Source organism: Colius striatus, chromosome 1, assembly GCF_028858725.1.
Source record: "Colius striatus isolate bColStr4 chromosome 1, bColStr4.1.hap1, whole genome shotgun sequence".
Classification (NCBI taxonomy): domain Eukaryota; kingdom Metazoa; phylum Chordata; class Aves; order Coliiformes; family Coliidae; genus Colius; species Colius striatus.
In genome coordinates, this window is record NC_084759.1 from 77654587 (window position 1) to 77671588 (window position 17002).

Below are 17002 nucleotides of genomic sequence, written 5' to 3' on the forward strand. Positions count from 1 at the left end.
GTCTGAAGAAACATTTCTGCCCTCAGAAAGACTTCCACAAAAAAACCTAAACAAATTTTTACAGAACCATGAAGGCATCACATCACTTGCTGGATCCCATATTTACCAGCTCAAAGAGGTCAGCATTTTTAGCTCTACTGTGTCCAAGCTGTTAACCTTGACAATATTTAAACTAATAACATGTTGGACAAAGCCATGACACTCTAAAAATCCCTTCCCACAGGAAGGTGACAAAGCTTCTAGAGTAAGGAATGAGGGAGCAGACAAATCTGCAAACTTCTCCTCCTGGTGATCCATTAAGAAGAACATTCAAATGATGCACAACCATCCTCAGAAGCCCTGATTTTTTCCTGCTTTAGAGTCTGAAGATTTATCTTGAGAGACATCAAAGAATGCAAAGTCTGAAAGAAAAGCAACAACTCATTCCTTTGCTTATCTTTAAACCTTGAAAAGGACAGACATTGAAAGATGACCTAGTGTGCCTATGAAAACATTTGCAGTTCTGCCATGAAATTCAGCTAACAAAAATTATTCAGATAAAAAACACAGCCAGATCTCAGGTGGCAGGAGAGATTTGTTGGTTTGTTTGTTTGTTTTCAGAAGAGATGAAGGAGTTTTTAAGACTTTCAGACATTTTCATGTGCTTACTCCAAATGCCCACATCCTCTTCGGTAACAGGACTTGCACTTAGGAGAACAAGATGCACTAGCATCAGGGACAGCTGGGCTCAGGGCCATGTACAGTGTCTGGACAGACAGAGCCTGCTAGAAATTGCTACACCTCCACTAGACTATAGGAAAGAGATGGCAGGGTGTGAAGTCAATGCTGACAAAAGCTGCGCAATATATTATATATGCCTGATGCTGGGCACTGAAGGCTTTCATCATGATATTAGTGGAAGAATAACAGCCACTACCTTGATTTTGATAGTGAGACTGTATAGGCAAGAGGAAGAAGCTGAAGAGATATTACATGAATAAATATAGCACTAAATACAGGGGAAATCTCTCTGTGCGCCTGTGTGTGGGTGAATGTGTGCACGTATGTCTGCAAACATATGTCAAGTGAGGTACTCACAAACTACAATTTCTTAGGCTGGCATAAGTGGATGTGGCTGTGAGGGAACCATATCCATAACATCCTCCACTGTCTGTGAAAACATGTTTTCCATTTGCACTGTCACATAGCAGCTAATGTTTGTTATCCAAAGCAGACAGTAAATGATGTCTTTGATATTTTTTTTCTCTTTGACGTAATAATTTAGGAGTAAACAACCATTTGTTCCTCCTTCTTTTCCAGTGAAAATATAGTCACAGACTTATCGATAAAGGAGAAAATTCTCAAGTGGCTCAGGCAGGTGCAACTTGTGGACTGTGTAAAGGCACGACCGACCCAGATGCTTTCGGATACACAACCGGCACAGCTGGGCAAGGCTGGCAGGACCTGGGGAAAAAAAAAAGGCAATAACAAGTACCCCCAACCACACCACTGGTGTAAGTCAGAAGGCAACAGACACCAGAAAGATTTACAAATCAGATCAAGCGCTACACAATGACCAGCTGAAGTCAGCAAGTGTTAAATACATTATTGTTCGTATTTAATTTATGTTGCCAAAGCTGGTTGAGTGACTTCAAAATGATGAGTACTAAAAATCGTTTTCTGCATGCATGACCAGGGTTTTCTGCATCTTTTCTTGAGCAAATACTTAAAACTTCATAAAGATGTCCACAGAGGAGAGAGAATGTCAAGATGCATAGCCCTTCCTCAACGTATAAGTCAACTCCCAGCAGTGTTCTGAGGATAAAGACCAGAGGGATTATGCAGAGCCATGAGGTTCTCATCATAGACCAGCTGTAATTAGGTGGATATGGTAAATACAGTTGTTCATATATACAGAACTCTCTTCTTCCAGTCACTGTTGCTTTGGCAGGTACCTGGACAGGTAGTAACTGCAATTTAGCCTTTTTACATGACAATGCTGTCTCTGAGTATTTATGTAGGTACATCAGCCTACCAGTGTTCCTCAAAATAATTTCTTCATGTATCACCCAATTTTAATTAAGCCTGACTGAAAGGAAAACTTCTTGATGATAGAAAGTCCACAGAAATTTTGTGCAAAAAGGCACTCTGTGTAAAAAAGTTTGTTTGTTTGTTTGTTTGTTTGTTTTAAGACAAAACTAATTGAGGTCTTTTTGCCCTTCCTTCACCTTGAGGGATATTTTGCTGCATACAAAAAACTTCTGTTAAACATTGGAGAGTTCAGTAGTATGAAAGCTGTTGGAGAACTCATTGAGATGACAGTGAGGCCAGCTTGAGCAGTGGCTTGAGCAGCAGGTCAGGTGAAGACCACACCAGGCACAAACTCACTGGAAATTAGGCTCTGTTGCTTCTGTAACTCCATGCTTGAATGTGCAAAAGTGACTTGCTAGTGAACACATTCATGTCTACCTTTTGCTTTCCCCTTGCTGTATCAGCACCAGGTTGAACCTTTACATCTGCTGAGGCACTCAGTTTTCAAGCCCTGTCTCTGTCTGCCCTTCCAGTCTGTGGCCAAACAGTGACGATCACAATAGTATTTGGCAAGCTAGAGGTAGAGATATATACTTAAAAGCTTGCCCTATACCTTCCAATTAAAAGTCACAGTTTGTGCCTTTTCTACAAGAAAATTCAGGAGCCTAAACAGGCTGATAATACTCCCTCTGAGAAGAAATTGATAGAAAAAAAAAATACAGAAGAGAGTACTTGTACTGCTATCACTGGAAGTGAAGAAAGAAGCTATCGTCTTCCAAAGCAGTTAGGAAAACATAGATATTTTATATCCTTTATATTTTAAGAAGAGGAACAGTTAAAGGGAGTAATCTAAGTAACCATAGCAGAAGAGTCAGGGTATTGAAAGAAACCTATTCTACTTGTGGTGCTCATTTCAAACAGAAGGACCTCTGGAAACACAGAAGCAGGGGAAAAGGCTTGTTGCACATGTTAGATATAGTAAAGTATATGAACATGGTACTAAAGAGATATATGAGGAAATGAAGGAAACTTCATTTTTGAAATATAGAGTGTCAGCAGGAACTAAGGTAGCCCTAATAATCCTTCTGACTGTCAGGGAGAAGAGAGTGACAAGTTTTATCTACACAAATTCTTCTTTATCTTTATCTACACAAAATGTCATTCACACAGGGCAACTGGAGCAGGACAACTACAAGGAGGTTTGAACATCTCAGATATGGGGAAAGAAGTCAGTGAGAAGCATTACAGTAAAAGTCCTCTCAGAAGGTTTTAGACATGAAAAATTAAAGCTTTACATGAAAAGTCATGCAGATAGGGAGTAGGATAGAGGATATTAAGCCAATGTTTCATTTCCTCTTTAAAACCCATCTGTGTGTGGAGGGCCAGCACAAAGCCTGTGTACAACATTGACAATATTAATTTTCCACCCAAGAGCTCTTTTTCAGCTGGAATTGGGCTGTCCATGCACATGTTTTGCTTCTTGCTAGGGAATGAGCAGTCTCGGGAAGGTGGCAGCATGGGGTAGAACCACTCACATTCCATATTAGCTTAGCCCACAGGGGGCATAGGCAAAGTAACAGGGTATCAGTGAGCTGGGAAACACAAAGGTTAGCTGGGAACTTAATCCATCATATCCACATGGCAGGAGTATCCATATGGCTATTAGACACATCAAGTTCTGGGTGTATGAACAGGTGAAATGCACCTTTTCACAAGAGATTAATATCTACTCAGAATTTTTTTCCTGTAGACTGGAAAGATGATTAGAAATACTGTAGGAAGGCTGAAATTAAGCTGCAAAGGACATTACTGGTTTGTGCTGGGATTGTAGCCTCATGAACTGCATGGAAGAGCTGTGTGCCATGAAGTTAAATAGCCACCTAGCAAATAGCTCTACATTCTCCTGGTGACTGAGGGCACACACACTTGTGTTGCTTTTTTTGCAGGAAACAGGACATTGAGCCTTGGTGTTAGGTTGAACACAAGATAATGGCACCAAAATATGATCTCGTGTAATTTTTTAATCCTTAATAGTCCTCAGTAGATACATAATTTTCTTTTAGTAGACAGGAAAAGAAAGTACAGAACATATGACCAATTCCATGACATTGTTGGCAGAGCTAGCAACAAGACATAGGTCTGTTACTCATTTCTGTGTCATGTGCTGCAGGCTTGACAGCAGTAGAGAAGCTAAGAGAATTTAAATAGGGCATAACTTAAAGAAGCAGTTCAAAAATATGCTTGGGTAAAGGAAATAAATACTGTTCTATTTGAAAAAGAAAGATAAAGGGGAGGGGAAGGGAAAGGGAAAGGGAAAGGGAAAGGGAAAGGGAAAGGGAAAAGGAAAGGGAAAGGGAAAGGGAAAGGGAAAGGGAAAGGGAAAGGGAAAGGGAAAGGGAAAGGGAAAGGGAAAGGGAAAGGGAAAGGGAAAGGGAAAGGGAAAGGGAAAGGGAAAGGGAAAGGGAAAGGGAAAGGGAAAGGGAAAGGGAAAGGGAAAGGGAAAGGGAAAGGGAAAGGGAAAGGGAAAGGGAAAGGGAAAGGGAAAGGGAAAGGGAAAGGGAAAGGGAAAGGGAAAGGGAAAGGGAAAGGGAAAGGGAAAGGGAAAGGGAAGGGAAGGGAAGGGAAGGGAAGGGAAGGGAAGGGAAGGGAAGGGAAGGAAAGGAAAGGAAAGGAAAGGAAAGGAAAGGAAAGGAAAGGAAAGGAAAGGAAAGGAAAGGAAAGGAAAGGAAAGGAAAGGAAAGGAAAGGAAAGGAAAGGAAAGGAAAGGAAAGGAAAGGAAAGGAAAGGAAAGGAAAGGAATCCTTACCTTCCCGAAGCAGAAGTGCCCGCTCCACTTCACTGTTGGGTACAGCAAGATCCAGGGCACATTTGAGTTCAGCATTTCTGCATTTCAGGTTAGCACCATAGTCTATCAGCAAGACGACTACCTCCACATTGGATTTCCTTGCTGCCGCATGGAGGGGGGTGTCTAACCTCTTCCCCAAGTTAACATTGGCTCCTTGATTAAACAAGAGTGCACAGTAAGATCTGGGAGGCAGCAGGGATTCTCTAAACCTGTATCACACAGGCTTGTTTCCACAAGTAGCGTCAACAAATTAGAATGGACAGTGCACAAATCTTCCTCATTTCTCTCAGTGGAAGCAGTGCAAAACATGTCAGGTTAAATGTCTATTTGGCAAAAGTCCTCTTAGCTACTAAACCCTATCTAGGATAGACGGAACTAAGCAACTTGACCTTCAACCCAATTGAGGTTCAAAGCCTACCATAGGCTCTCTAAATTTGTTAATAACATAGTCTAACACAGATTATGTAAAAGGAAAAAGACCCTATAGATACCTTTGTAATAACTCCAGGAGCACAGCAAGTTTGATGCTTGGCCTGGGCTCTCCAAGCGCTGCAGGGCCACACCTCTAGTAGGTGTAAGTCAGTTAGTATACAATGACAGCAAAATATTTGTGCTAGCTCCCAGGCTGTGCCTGGACCTGCAGTGATTATTCTTTCAAGCAGCTTTACTGCTGTCTTCATCATCCACTGAGAAGTGGGTAGCATTAATGCTTAGCATAGCAGTTTATCATAGCAGTTGATTTTGTTCACTAACATTAGCCAGCACTGTTTGTGCTTCCCATTCTCATCCTAGAGAACTGAAAGTCTTTTCTTTTTACTTTCAGGCAATCTCAATGAGGTTTCTACAATTATTGACTTTTTTTTTTTTTACTAGGGAAATCATAATCACTTCATGAATGCAGGTGAAATTTTTAATAGCTTCAAACAAATCTCACAGACTTGGGTTGCCCAAATACCTCTTGGGAAAATAACCCATGATGTTTGCAGTGGAGAGGCTGCCTGATGAAACCAAGTGTTGGCTCATACCACCACAGCTGTCTTCCAGCCCCTTTCCCAGGTGTACCTAGCTGCAAAAGCTTCTTGACACAGTCTGCCCTTTGGTACGTGCAAGCCACATAGAGAGGAGTTCCATGCTGCAGGTCTTCTTGGTCAATGTCAACCTCATGGGCCAGAAGGATTTCCATGCACTCCCTGTGACCTGCAGATAGAAGAAGAGCCAAGGGGATAAGCCAAGCCTATTCATTTGTACCACTGTGGAAAAGCTGTTTTTTAAATAATATATTTTAACATCAATCAAAAATGTATTCCTCAGTTATTGTCAGCTTCACTCAGAGCCTGAATGTTACCTCTCTTGACTGCTTCGTGAATGGGTGAAGCAAGATCACTCCTGAGCTGTGGCTTGGCTCCAAATTCGAGTAGCATGTTGACACAGGCCACGCTGCCACTGCAGCAGGCGTTAAACAGAGGAGTGATCCCATTGATGGTGACTGCATTGACCTGGAACAACAAGACATGCTCAGGATCACTTGATTTAAGAGGAATGCCTTTGCAGTATGTTTCTTGTGCACACCAGAAGAAAAAAAGACGCTTGTCTTGTTTAATTTTAGAATTGATTTTGTTATCAGCTTTCAGAGTTGTGTGTTGTGGCACAACATATATAACATTCCCCTTTGAAGTCTGCCCTTTTTCCTGAATAGCTAGTGCCACAAGGCAGCAACACTCCCTGCAACAAATGCTATTTTTATGTGGAGAACTTAAGCATCTTCACGGCCATATACTTTGCACAAGCTCAAAGCCAGAGTATGCTCAGATAACAATATATTTTCTTTTTAAATGAAGACATTTACTTAATGTTTAATACTTTCACCTGAAAACATATTTCCAGCTAAAGAAATTTTCAGTGTAGCATAGTTGTAACCTTGAACAGAAAAGGAGCTTGAAAGAGTTGGTGTTCATATGCGTGTGTGTGTAAGAGAGAAAGAATTTCTTTATTTAAAGAATTTCTTTAATTCTGTGGCACACTGAAGAGCAATGGATTATGCAAGCACAAGGAAATTTGTGTGGTTTCCAGATTAAGGAGAAGAGGATATGAGATGGAAGATGAAGGACTGGAGAAGTTCTAGGATATCATGGAAGTCGGAAGACTCTGCTACCAGTGCAAGCACAGGAGCCACATTGCAAAGGGCACCAGGATAGAAATATCTGAACTCATACAATTTAACTAGCAAGATATTTTGCCTTTAAAGCAGAGAAAGGTAATGATATTTAAGAACTCATTTGTTTATTCTGAATAATTCAGACATGGACCTTCTGCACTTGATACCTTCCTAGATATTATTTGTCTTTGTCCATTCGAACTGATGATTTGGTTTCAATGCTGTATGAGTTAACTCCTTTTCCCACAAAGCATTTTTCCCACAATTACAAGCCAGTCCTTGCTATTTCCAGTATTTCAGTCCTTGCTGTCCTCAGCAGATTCCAACCATACAGCAGCCAGTGTGAGGCCACACTCCCCCATGAGAAGCTGCACTTGCAGATTAAGCAGGTGCACTGGTAGAGTCAGTCCCTGTTCCTTAGTGCCTCCTCTGCCTGCTCACTTTCACAGAAAACCAGTGTAGGGAACAATTCTGGCTTGAAAATAATCACGACAGGGTCAGGAGGTGGGCAAGCTGGCATCATAGGGGGAGATACCAGCTGCCGTAGCATGAGGGAAAGCTGTCTGCTCAGATTTGGAGCCCAAAATGCAACTTGCTCTTGCCTGAAATTGCAAGCTCCAACTAAGACTGTTTAAACACTGTCATTAATACAGATCTCAGCCTCTTGCTTGATCTCCCTCCCCTTCTATCAATTGCAGAGCTAAACTATCTCTCATCCTATACAGCTTCTAAAACAGTGAAAGACTGGTTATGCCTTGGGTGTATCTGTTTTTATGTCAGATTAGATCCTGCAGCCCTATAGCCCAGGACTGCCCTCCACCTCCTCCCAGTGTCATCAGGTAGATGTGGCTTTGGTACTGGAAGCATCAGGGGTTTATATCAGCACCATTTCACAACAAAGCCAGTGATACAGGCAAGCTGATAACCAAAGGTAAACAGGGAGATAGGCAAAGAAAAATTACCCTTTGGTTTCCTTCTTCACTGGCCATTGCTTTAACTGGTAAAGGAGGAAAGAATTGTAAGACAGATGTGGAGTAAATGGTTTGGTAAAAAATGGAAATAAAAAAGAGCAGAGTAGAGTGCAGCAGAATGGCACGTTTTCTCCCAGAAATAATACAACAAGCTGTTGTCTTTATTCACAAATAGAGAGCGGGGTTAAACAAAAAAACAAAAAGCCATGAGAGCTATATATTATACCAGGTATAGGCTGCCTTATTAGGAAAGCAATAGATAGTTCAGAGATAATTCTCTAAGTTACAAAAAGGCAACGCTTTTATAATTAATACATTAAAATTAAGTAAAACTCTTCAGAAAAGTATTTTTCTTTCATCTTTTTAAAGGATTGAAATTTGACATACATTTTAGGAAGTTAATGAATACATTTTCTTCTGCAGAGAATAGCTTGATTGTCTATTTTTCTGTTGCTCAGTTGCTTGCCACATAAAAATCCAGATGAATGAAATTATCTATATATATTTCAACCATTCACATATCTACATTGTAAATAGGTATTCTACTTTAGATCCCACTGGGGAAAATGTTATTTTATTAACAGATAAAATATTTCATTGCTTCAAGTATATCTATTTTTGCTTATGTTAGATTCCCATTTCATCCCACAGAAAACCAGAGGCAATCCCAGTGTTCATTAAGGGGGTTAAAAAAAAAAAAGGGGGCTAAGTCATATTCTCCAAGGTTATTTTCATCTAGCATCTCTCATTCAGCTGAAGGAGCTGGGGATGTTTAGCCTGGGGTAGAGGAGGATGAGGGGAGACATGATCACTCTCTACAGCTACCTGAAAGGAGGTTGTAGTGAGGTGGAAGTTGGTTTCTTCTCCCATTTAATGAATGACAAGACATGAGGAAATGGGCTCAAGAGGGTTGTTAAGCATTGGAATATCTGTCCAGAAAGGTGGTAGAGTCACCATTCCTGGAGATATTCAAAATACGTATAGATGAGGTGCTGAAGGACGTGGTTTAATAGTGGTTTTGGCAGTGTCAGGTTAGTAGTTGAATTTTATGATATTAAAGGTCTTTCCCAACTGAAACAAGTCTATGATTCTGTGATTCGTTACTTTTCCATCAATTGTGACTATATTTTGCATACAGAGGAAAACAAAACAGAACAAGTGTGTCCCAAGCAGCCACTGGGGTAAGGACATAGAAACAAACTACTGGTTTATTTTTCCCTGTTTCTGCCAGCAAGGCTCCTGTTTATCTGCATCCTGTCCATGCCACATTGACAGCCCTCCTGACATCCCCTGACAGCTATGCTCCAGGTACCCACATCCCCAGGACTCACCTGAGCGCCATTCTCTAGCAGCACCTTCGCACAGGCAACATGGCCGCCCAGGCAGGCCTCGTGGAGAGCTGATACATGGTCTACTGTCACCAGGTTCACATTGAATCCCTGCAAAGCATGGTGAGGAGCATGAGGGAAAAGGCCTGCCCAAGCCCCAAGGCTCATGTGGGTGCAAAGGATAGTCAGACTGTGGTGGATGAGAACTGTGCTGCTGCATGTGTGTCCAGGGAAAGTCCACAGGTTGGATTAATGTTGTTCAGTGCTTCAGCACTCATCCCTAAAGCTCATGATGGGGTCCAAGAGGAAACAAGGACAAGTTATGTCTCCTATTTCTACTTCTTTACAATGCACAGTCAATTGCTGGAAAGACATCACAGTCCTTTATCTTGTAAGAGTGATGTTAAGTACTTAAAGGGTGGATCTCAGGAGGATGGGGCAGTACTGTAGTGTCCAGTGACAGGACTAGGGGTGAAGGATGTAAATTGGAACACAAAACAGACCACTTAAAAATGAGGGAAAACTTCTTTCCTGTGAGGGTGAAGCAGCCCTGGCACAGCCTGCCCAGGGAGCATGTGGTGTTCCCTCTGTTTTTCAAACTCATTTGGATATGTTCCTGTGTGACTGAGGTGAACCTGCTAAGAAGAGGGTTGGACAAGATGATCCTTAGAAGTTCCCTCCAATCTCTATCATTCTGTGATTCTGAGCTACAGATGGTGGGAGTCACCTCCTTGAACAGGGATGCCTCTGGCACAGGTATCAGGACCTCAGCTGGAGCTGTTGGCTCCTTCAATGGGGAGAAATAGGCTCCCCTAGGGTATGATTCACCCCATGCTAAACCAGCTGTTTCTCATCAGACAGATTAATTATGTCCTAAAAATACTTCCACTGAGTATATAGTGTGCCCACTGTGTTGTACTCAGAAGTGGTAAGTACCTAGTAAACCCATAAGACAGGTGAGACAAAACCCACCCGCAAACCAGTTAATCTTATTTGACCACCCAGGAAATGTTTTACACTGGAATAAAGAACTATAATTTACAAATATCTTAATGCAGTTATTTCACCAAATGACAGAACTTACATTTATTCTTGCACAAACAGAAATCCCAAGTAATAAATAATAGAACAAGAGGAAATGGTCTCAAGTCATGCTAGGGGAGATTTAGGTTGGATATTAGCAAGAACTTTTTCACTAAGAGGGTTGTTAGACACTGGCATAGGCTACCCAGGGAAGTGGTGGAGTCACCTTCCCTGGAGGTATTTAAAAGCCATGTACATGAGGTGCTGAGGGACATGGTTTAGTGGTGGGCTTGGCAGTGTTAGGTTAGCAGTTAGACTTGATCTTAAAGGTCTTTTCCAATCAAAACGATTCCATGGTCAAAAAGGGAAAAGCAATTGCATATGTGTTTTCCCTGTTTTGCAGCTAAGTCTCCTGGCCATTAAGATTTTACCACCATGTGTGAGTACAGGCCTGGAAGCAGCTCTAGTTTCCTCTTGATGTCTTGTGTTAGCAGTTAGTCTCTACTTGAAGTGCTATAAGCCAAGCAATTCACCAGATGGCAGCAATGCACTTTTTTGGTTAAGTAGTAGCAAACAATGGGCAGAAATCACTTTGTCAGCAGCGTAACACTCTAAAAGTCACCAGTCCCCATGCAATAAGCATTAAAAACAGCCACTGTAACCACTATAAGGTAGAAATTGCATGACAGAAAAACAATTGTTTTTCAGTTATGTGAAAGCATTATTAATCCAGAAGCTGTCATGAAAAATTTGCTGTACGTCACATAACTGCTGTGGGAATAGTTCAAACCTTGAAAAAAAAAGTTGAAATTATTCCATTTTCTAATTATACTGGTGTTTCATACTCAAATGATTAGCATATTCATCCTTCTAGAGGAATGTCTTTGAGGTATTCCTGATAAGAAGTGGAGAGATAATCTCAATTATTATTCAGACACATATGTTTCAAAAATGAAGCTCAGTCATGGGAAGTGAAAGGAGAAAGAGCATTTTGTTTTATTATGAAATTATGATCAAGTTATAGACCTTACTATATCTGTTGGACAAACACTGCTCACATTAAACCTTTTTTTCAGGTGGTTCTAAAATTTTCCCAGTGTATGTGAAAAATCAGACTCTTCTTTTGGTGTTGGAACAGCTACTTTTGAGTTGTTGAGCTCTTAAAAAATTCCATCACTCCATTGTGCCCTTGTGTCCTGGCATCCTCTGGGGAGCAGAAGCCTCACTAGCTTTCTTGAAAGCTATGGTCCTACAGCAGAGTCTTCTGAGTGCCCCACATATATTTTAAAGTATAGCTTTGTGTTTTATTTTAAGCTAGTAGAGCAACTATATTTGAAGCAATTGAACAATGATTATGCTGCTCCATGAACAGCTTCATCCCTACATTTATCAAACTGTGGTGAATCATCTCCAACTCAACCTTTACAGATATTGCTGCCTTGATCTCTTTTCATCAGCAAGGACCCTCATCCTTCACTCCCAAAATTAAATGTCTTCTGGAAAAGGAGAAAGGGTAGATTGACTAAATGATGTATAACCACAACACAGGGTGCCCTACCAATCAGATGATGTAAGGTCAACATAAATGGAGATAGAGAGGGTCAGAAAACCAGCAAAGCCCTGAATGGATGAGCTCTCTTCCTTGTTATCACTAGCCTCCATCACTTTATTTTCCATAAAAATAATTTGGTATCAGCAAGTGAAGGAAAGAGGGATCAGAAAATAGGAGGGGGAATATTTTTTGTAAATAGTAACTCTTTTTAGCTGCCACCATTCATCAATAGATATCTGGAGTGGAAATTTTCACATTGGCAGCTCCATTCCTTGAGGACGTTGTCCATTTGTCTGTGGCCTCACTGGTGAAAATTATTTACTCTGAATATAAAAAGTCTGAAGGACAAGTCATGGAGCTTATGCTCCGTGAATGCATTAATTAAATGGGAATTAAATGCCCTGTAGCAAAGGTGAGGGAACTCCTCATTCATGCCAAATGATGGCACTGAGTTTAAACAAAGGTGGTAAGGAAGATGGTTGACAAAGCATGAAGAATCATAACCTGTCCTTCTGCAACTGCTCGCTACCATATCTAGCTATTTGTCCTTTCTAGTGTGCTCTTTTGTCCTCTCTTTCACCTGAGCTCTTGGTTCAAGAAGAAATAAGACTGACAGCTCTCTCCTTAGGAAGATCTGTTTTATAAAGCAAGATGTACTTTACAGCTTTCTACTGATTTTTTTAAAAGCTGATATATAGACTTCCCCTACTCCCAAGTCGAGTTTGCACAGTTTATCATTTAGAAAGAGCCCAAAGATCATTGTTTATCAAACAGTCTTTGTCCTGGGCTTGTCTTCATCATCCTAACTAAGCAAACTAATGCATGCCCAAAGACATACATGCAAAGGTATTATTTCTACTATTCCTTTTTTTATGCCCTGATGAAATTTATTACCAGCTCACCAACGCAATTCAACAGAAACTATGCTTCTTCCAAACCTTTTCTTTACTTGTGGGCTTTTACCTGTGCAATCAAGGTTTTCAAAGTCAGAAGGCGTCCTTGGAAGGCAGCTTCATGAAGAGGGGATCTGTCTGCCCAGGTGTCTGAAAGAGCAAATGGATAAGGTAAGCAGCAAAAGCAGATCCTGGCAGGACAGGAAATAGCCAGCTCCATGTAAATGCAAATCAGGACTGAAATCAATGTCGAGTCATCAATGAAACTGTTAGATAAATTGATTTCAGCAAAGTAGCTGAGGGCTCAGCACTCCTGAGAAAGCTGGCTGCTCACTAAGGGACCAAAGCAAAAGCTTCTTGGTAAAACTTCTAGAAATGGCTAAAAATATGCTTCATCAAAGACCAGGAGTTTATTGCTGCTGGGCCTCACCCAGGAACTTCAGAGCCCGGAAATTCTCCTATTCAAAACCTTATCAGTCTCCATCTTTCCTAGGGAGCTTTTGTCTCAAATCGTATTCCAGCTTCTCTAGCACTTTCCTAGGAGACACATAGCAGGGAGACATGGTGATGGGTTGTCCATCAAATGAGTTCTGGCACGTTCCTGGCAGTTTCATTTCCTGAACTGACAATTTCATAAATAATATCCTCCAGCTCTGACTACCAGGTAACAGGTTTTATCCTCCTCACTGGAAGGTTTCAGAAAAGACATGGAAAAATAAATTCTGCTTGAGGCTTTACTTTTCTTCTTTAATCATTTTGAGTTGTTGAACTGTTCAGACTCCTTCATGCCTAACTTGCCTTTTTCTTATCTTAATCGCTTCGTGTGCCAAGAAAAAGAAATCCTTAGCCTAGATACCTCTTTAGGCACAGTCAGCCCAGGTTAAATCCCTGCAACTCAAGTGGAGAGCAAATTTACTTGTCCTATATTAAAATTTATAACCATACAGCACCACAGTGTGTAGTAAGTATGTCTTTAAAGGCCAGATACATTTACAGTGCCACAGGACAGAAGAAATACCAATGTTTGTATTCATGCTCTGTTGTACAACAACCCCATGAGTACTGCATTTGAAACCCTTGTCCTGCTTAATTTTTTCAGCTACACTGCACATCAGACAGAATGGAAAGGGTGATCTATCTCCATTTCAGATGTTATCTGAGGCAGGGAGAAATCAATGAGAGGGACAGACACATCCCTGGAGACTTGATGCCAAGGACATAGCAGAGGCTTCAGCCTGGGCCAAATGGCTCTCCCTTTGTTACCTGAGAACCAAGATGCACTTCAGCTCACAGGGTTATAGTTTTAACGAGTTACTACTTTCATTTCCATTTGTTTAAGGAGCTGTTCCCGAGGCTCCTAAGGCAGGAAGCTGACATAGAAAAACCAGTCAGCACAATATATCACCAGGCTTCTAAGGACCATATAGGATGAACCAGGCAAAATGACAGAAACAAGAACTAGGTAGGTAGGGACTCCAAAATTATTTTCCTGAAAATATTGGAAAGCCCCCCATCCCCTCATCATGCTGGTGACTGAAACAAGCAAGCTAGAAGAACTTCTGAAATCAGAAAGTTAGAAGATATGGCAAATGACAAAACACAGTGCCTTTATCCAGCCAAAAGATTATGAAGTAACTCAGATAACTGAGCTACAGTGCCTTATTTAACCTTTATGCATATAGTATGGCATGTTCAAGTGCATACCACATGCATACATGTGTATGCACACACATACCTCACCATGAAAACACATGCTGCTGCATACTTCCATGCTAACCACACCAACCTACCTCCTTGAAATGTGTGGCAAATATAGTTCCCATATGGGGCACGTCTTCCCTTCATAGTTGCAAGTGACATGTCTGAAAACACAATGTCTTTTTAAAAGCCTACTGTTAAACTAAACAGCCCTGCTGCTGCTGCTACACTACTTCACTGCTAAGAGAAAAAGCTGTGAAGTTCCACCTGTAATCCAATATAGTGCCCCAGCAACAGCATCACATGATCTTATGTTTGGTAAGATTACCCTTAATATCTTTTTGCAAATGGCATCTCGCAGATAAAAATACATTGTGGTCTGCTAAATTTTGAGGCACTTCAATAAGAACCTGCAAGAAGGAAAAAATGTTGTTTGCCACATAGAATCATAGAATAGTAGGGGTTGGAAGGGACTTTTAGAGATCATCCAGTCCAACCCCCGTGAAGAAGCAGGGTCACCTAGATCAGGTCGCATAGGAACATGTCCAGGAGGGTCTTGAAGACTTCCAAGGAAGGAGACTCCACAACCCCTCTGGGCAGCCTGTGCCAGGGCTCCATCACCCTCACAGTGAAATAGTTTTTTCTTATGTTTAAGTGGAACTTTTTGTGTTCCAGCTTCATCCCATTACCCCTTGTCCTGTTACTAGCTACTATAGAAAAAAGGGATGTCCCAACCTCCTGATACCCACCCTTTAGATATTTACAAATGTTAATAAGGTCTCCTCTCAATCTCCTCTTCTCTAGACTAAACAGCCCCAGTTCTCGCAGCCTTTCCTCATATGAAAGATGTTCCAGTCCCCTGATGATCTTGGGAGCCCTGCACTGGATTCTCTCCAGAAGTTCTCTCTCCCTCTTGAGCTGAGGAGCCCAGAACTGGACACAGGACTCCAGATGAGGCCTCACCAGGGCAGAGTAGAGGGGGAGCAGAACCTCCCTTGACCTGCTGGCCACACTCTTCATGATGCATCCCAGGATTCCATTGGCCTTGTTGGCCACGAGGGCACATTGCTGACTCATATTTAGTTTATTATCAATCAGCACTCCCAGGTCTCTCTCTGCAGAGCTGCTCTTCAGCAGTAATGTCTGATTACAGTTGCATGAAGGCACTTGGAACAAAATGGCAGCAGTAAATGACTGGAATTATACTCTGGAGAATAACAGATAAATTAAAACCTCAGACATGGCTATATATAAAGCCTTTGTTAAAGATGTTTTGCTGCAGTGTTTCTTTTGCCTAGATTTTAATCTCTCTGCTTTGGGTGGCCACCTCACACCACCGATGCTCTGTTCACGTTCATGTGCCTGTTCATGGCTGCTCTCTTGATCATGAAACAAGTGCCCAAAAATGCGTCACAAAAATCTGTGATGTCACAACACTGATAAGAACCTTCGAGTAGGAAAATGTGTCCTCATCAGTAATAAACTTAGAATACTGGGTCATTCTAATAAGTGGAATTACCAGACATGCAAACTCGTGTCTACTGATTGTTATGGCAGTGATGTGAAAGAGTGAAATCAGTTGGAAAAAATCCAAACAAATGGGCTACTAAGTACAGTATATTCCCATGATGAGTACTTTTCAGATTAATTTTAGTTGTCTTCATTTTTACCATATGATTTAACAAAACAGGAGTTCTTGGCTTCAATTCTGAAAGTCATTAGTTATATAGTATTAGTATACTAGTATCTCCTTTCAGAAAATCAACAAAATAAAACTTCCCTAAATATTCGCTGGAAATAAAGTTAGCTATTTAGTAAATCCATCTGCAACTCCCTATAAAAAATGCTTTGCTTCTGAGAACAATATTTTTGTTTACCATCATTCCTTGAGTAAATGTTGTCCTCATTCTAGCTGGGTAATTGTTGGAGTCTCATATTTTGCACACCTAAATCATGCCAACACATACTGACACTGCAAAGATCCCAGAAATAGAAAGCACTTCAGGTTAAAACATTCACCCATGCATTCAGTGACAGTTCCCTCATTTCATGGCAACTCAATTATTTAAATCTTCAAGTTACAAAAATGTAGCAAATATATATTTAAATGTTAGAATGTCCATATTTTTACTTTACCTGGGACTATTCCATAGATCTCTTCTGCTATCCTGGCAGCCTCTTTTCTATTGCCTTTAACAATATAGAAGTGTGTCAGCAAAGCCAAGGAAATCTTAATTAAAAGCTTGAAACAAAACAAAGCAAAAATGGCAAAATAAATGTTAGTGAAACCATGGAGTACTGAACTGCCCTCCATTTTCGTTTGCTCTTTGAATAGTTTTTCAGGTTTGCTAAGCTACACCGGGCTATTCTTGCTATCATATGTCTTCTATTTTAAACCCTCTAGACCCTGCTGCTCATCAGTTACCAAAAATACATTCTGGTGTTATTTGGTGTGGGCTATTTGATACTGAATAACAATACTAAGGATAAGAGAATTTGAACACCCTGTGCCATACAGGAAACAAAC

At 41.0% G+C, this 17002-nt stretch overlaps 1 protein-coding gene across 2 annotated transcripts; it reads right to left on the minus strand.

Annotated features, from left to right (window-relative positions):
• Positions 1–1318: 1318 nt before the first annotated feature.
• On the minus strand, positions 1319–16789 carry ASB11 (ankyrin repeat and SOCS box containing 11). Of its 2 annotated transcripts, none has more exons than XM_061988560.1 (7): positions 16612–16789; positions 12848–12927; positions 9313–9369; positions 6201–6351; positions 5918–6052; positions 4817–5008; positions 1319–1443 (listed from the first exon to the last, which is right to left on the minus strand). In XM_061988560.1, exons 1-7 carry the CDS (start codon positions 16787–16789, stop codon positions 1319–1321), a joined length of 918 nt encoding a protein of 305 aa, XP_061844544.1. The 2 variants fall into 2 exon arrangements, with proteins under 2 accessions (XP_061844544.1, XP_061844543.1); XM_061988559.1 differs by having other exon boundaries at positions 9313–9420.
• Between the last annotated feature and the right edge of the window lie 213 nt (positions 16790–17002).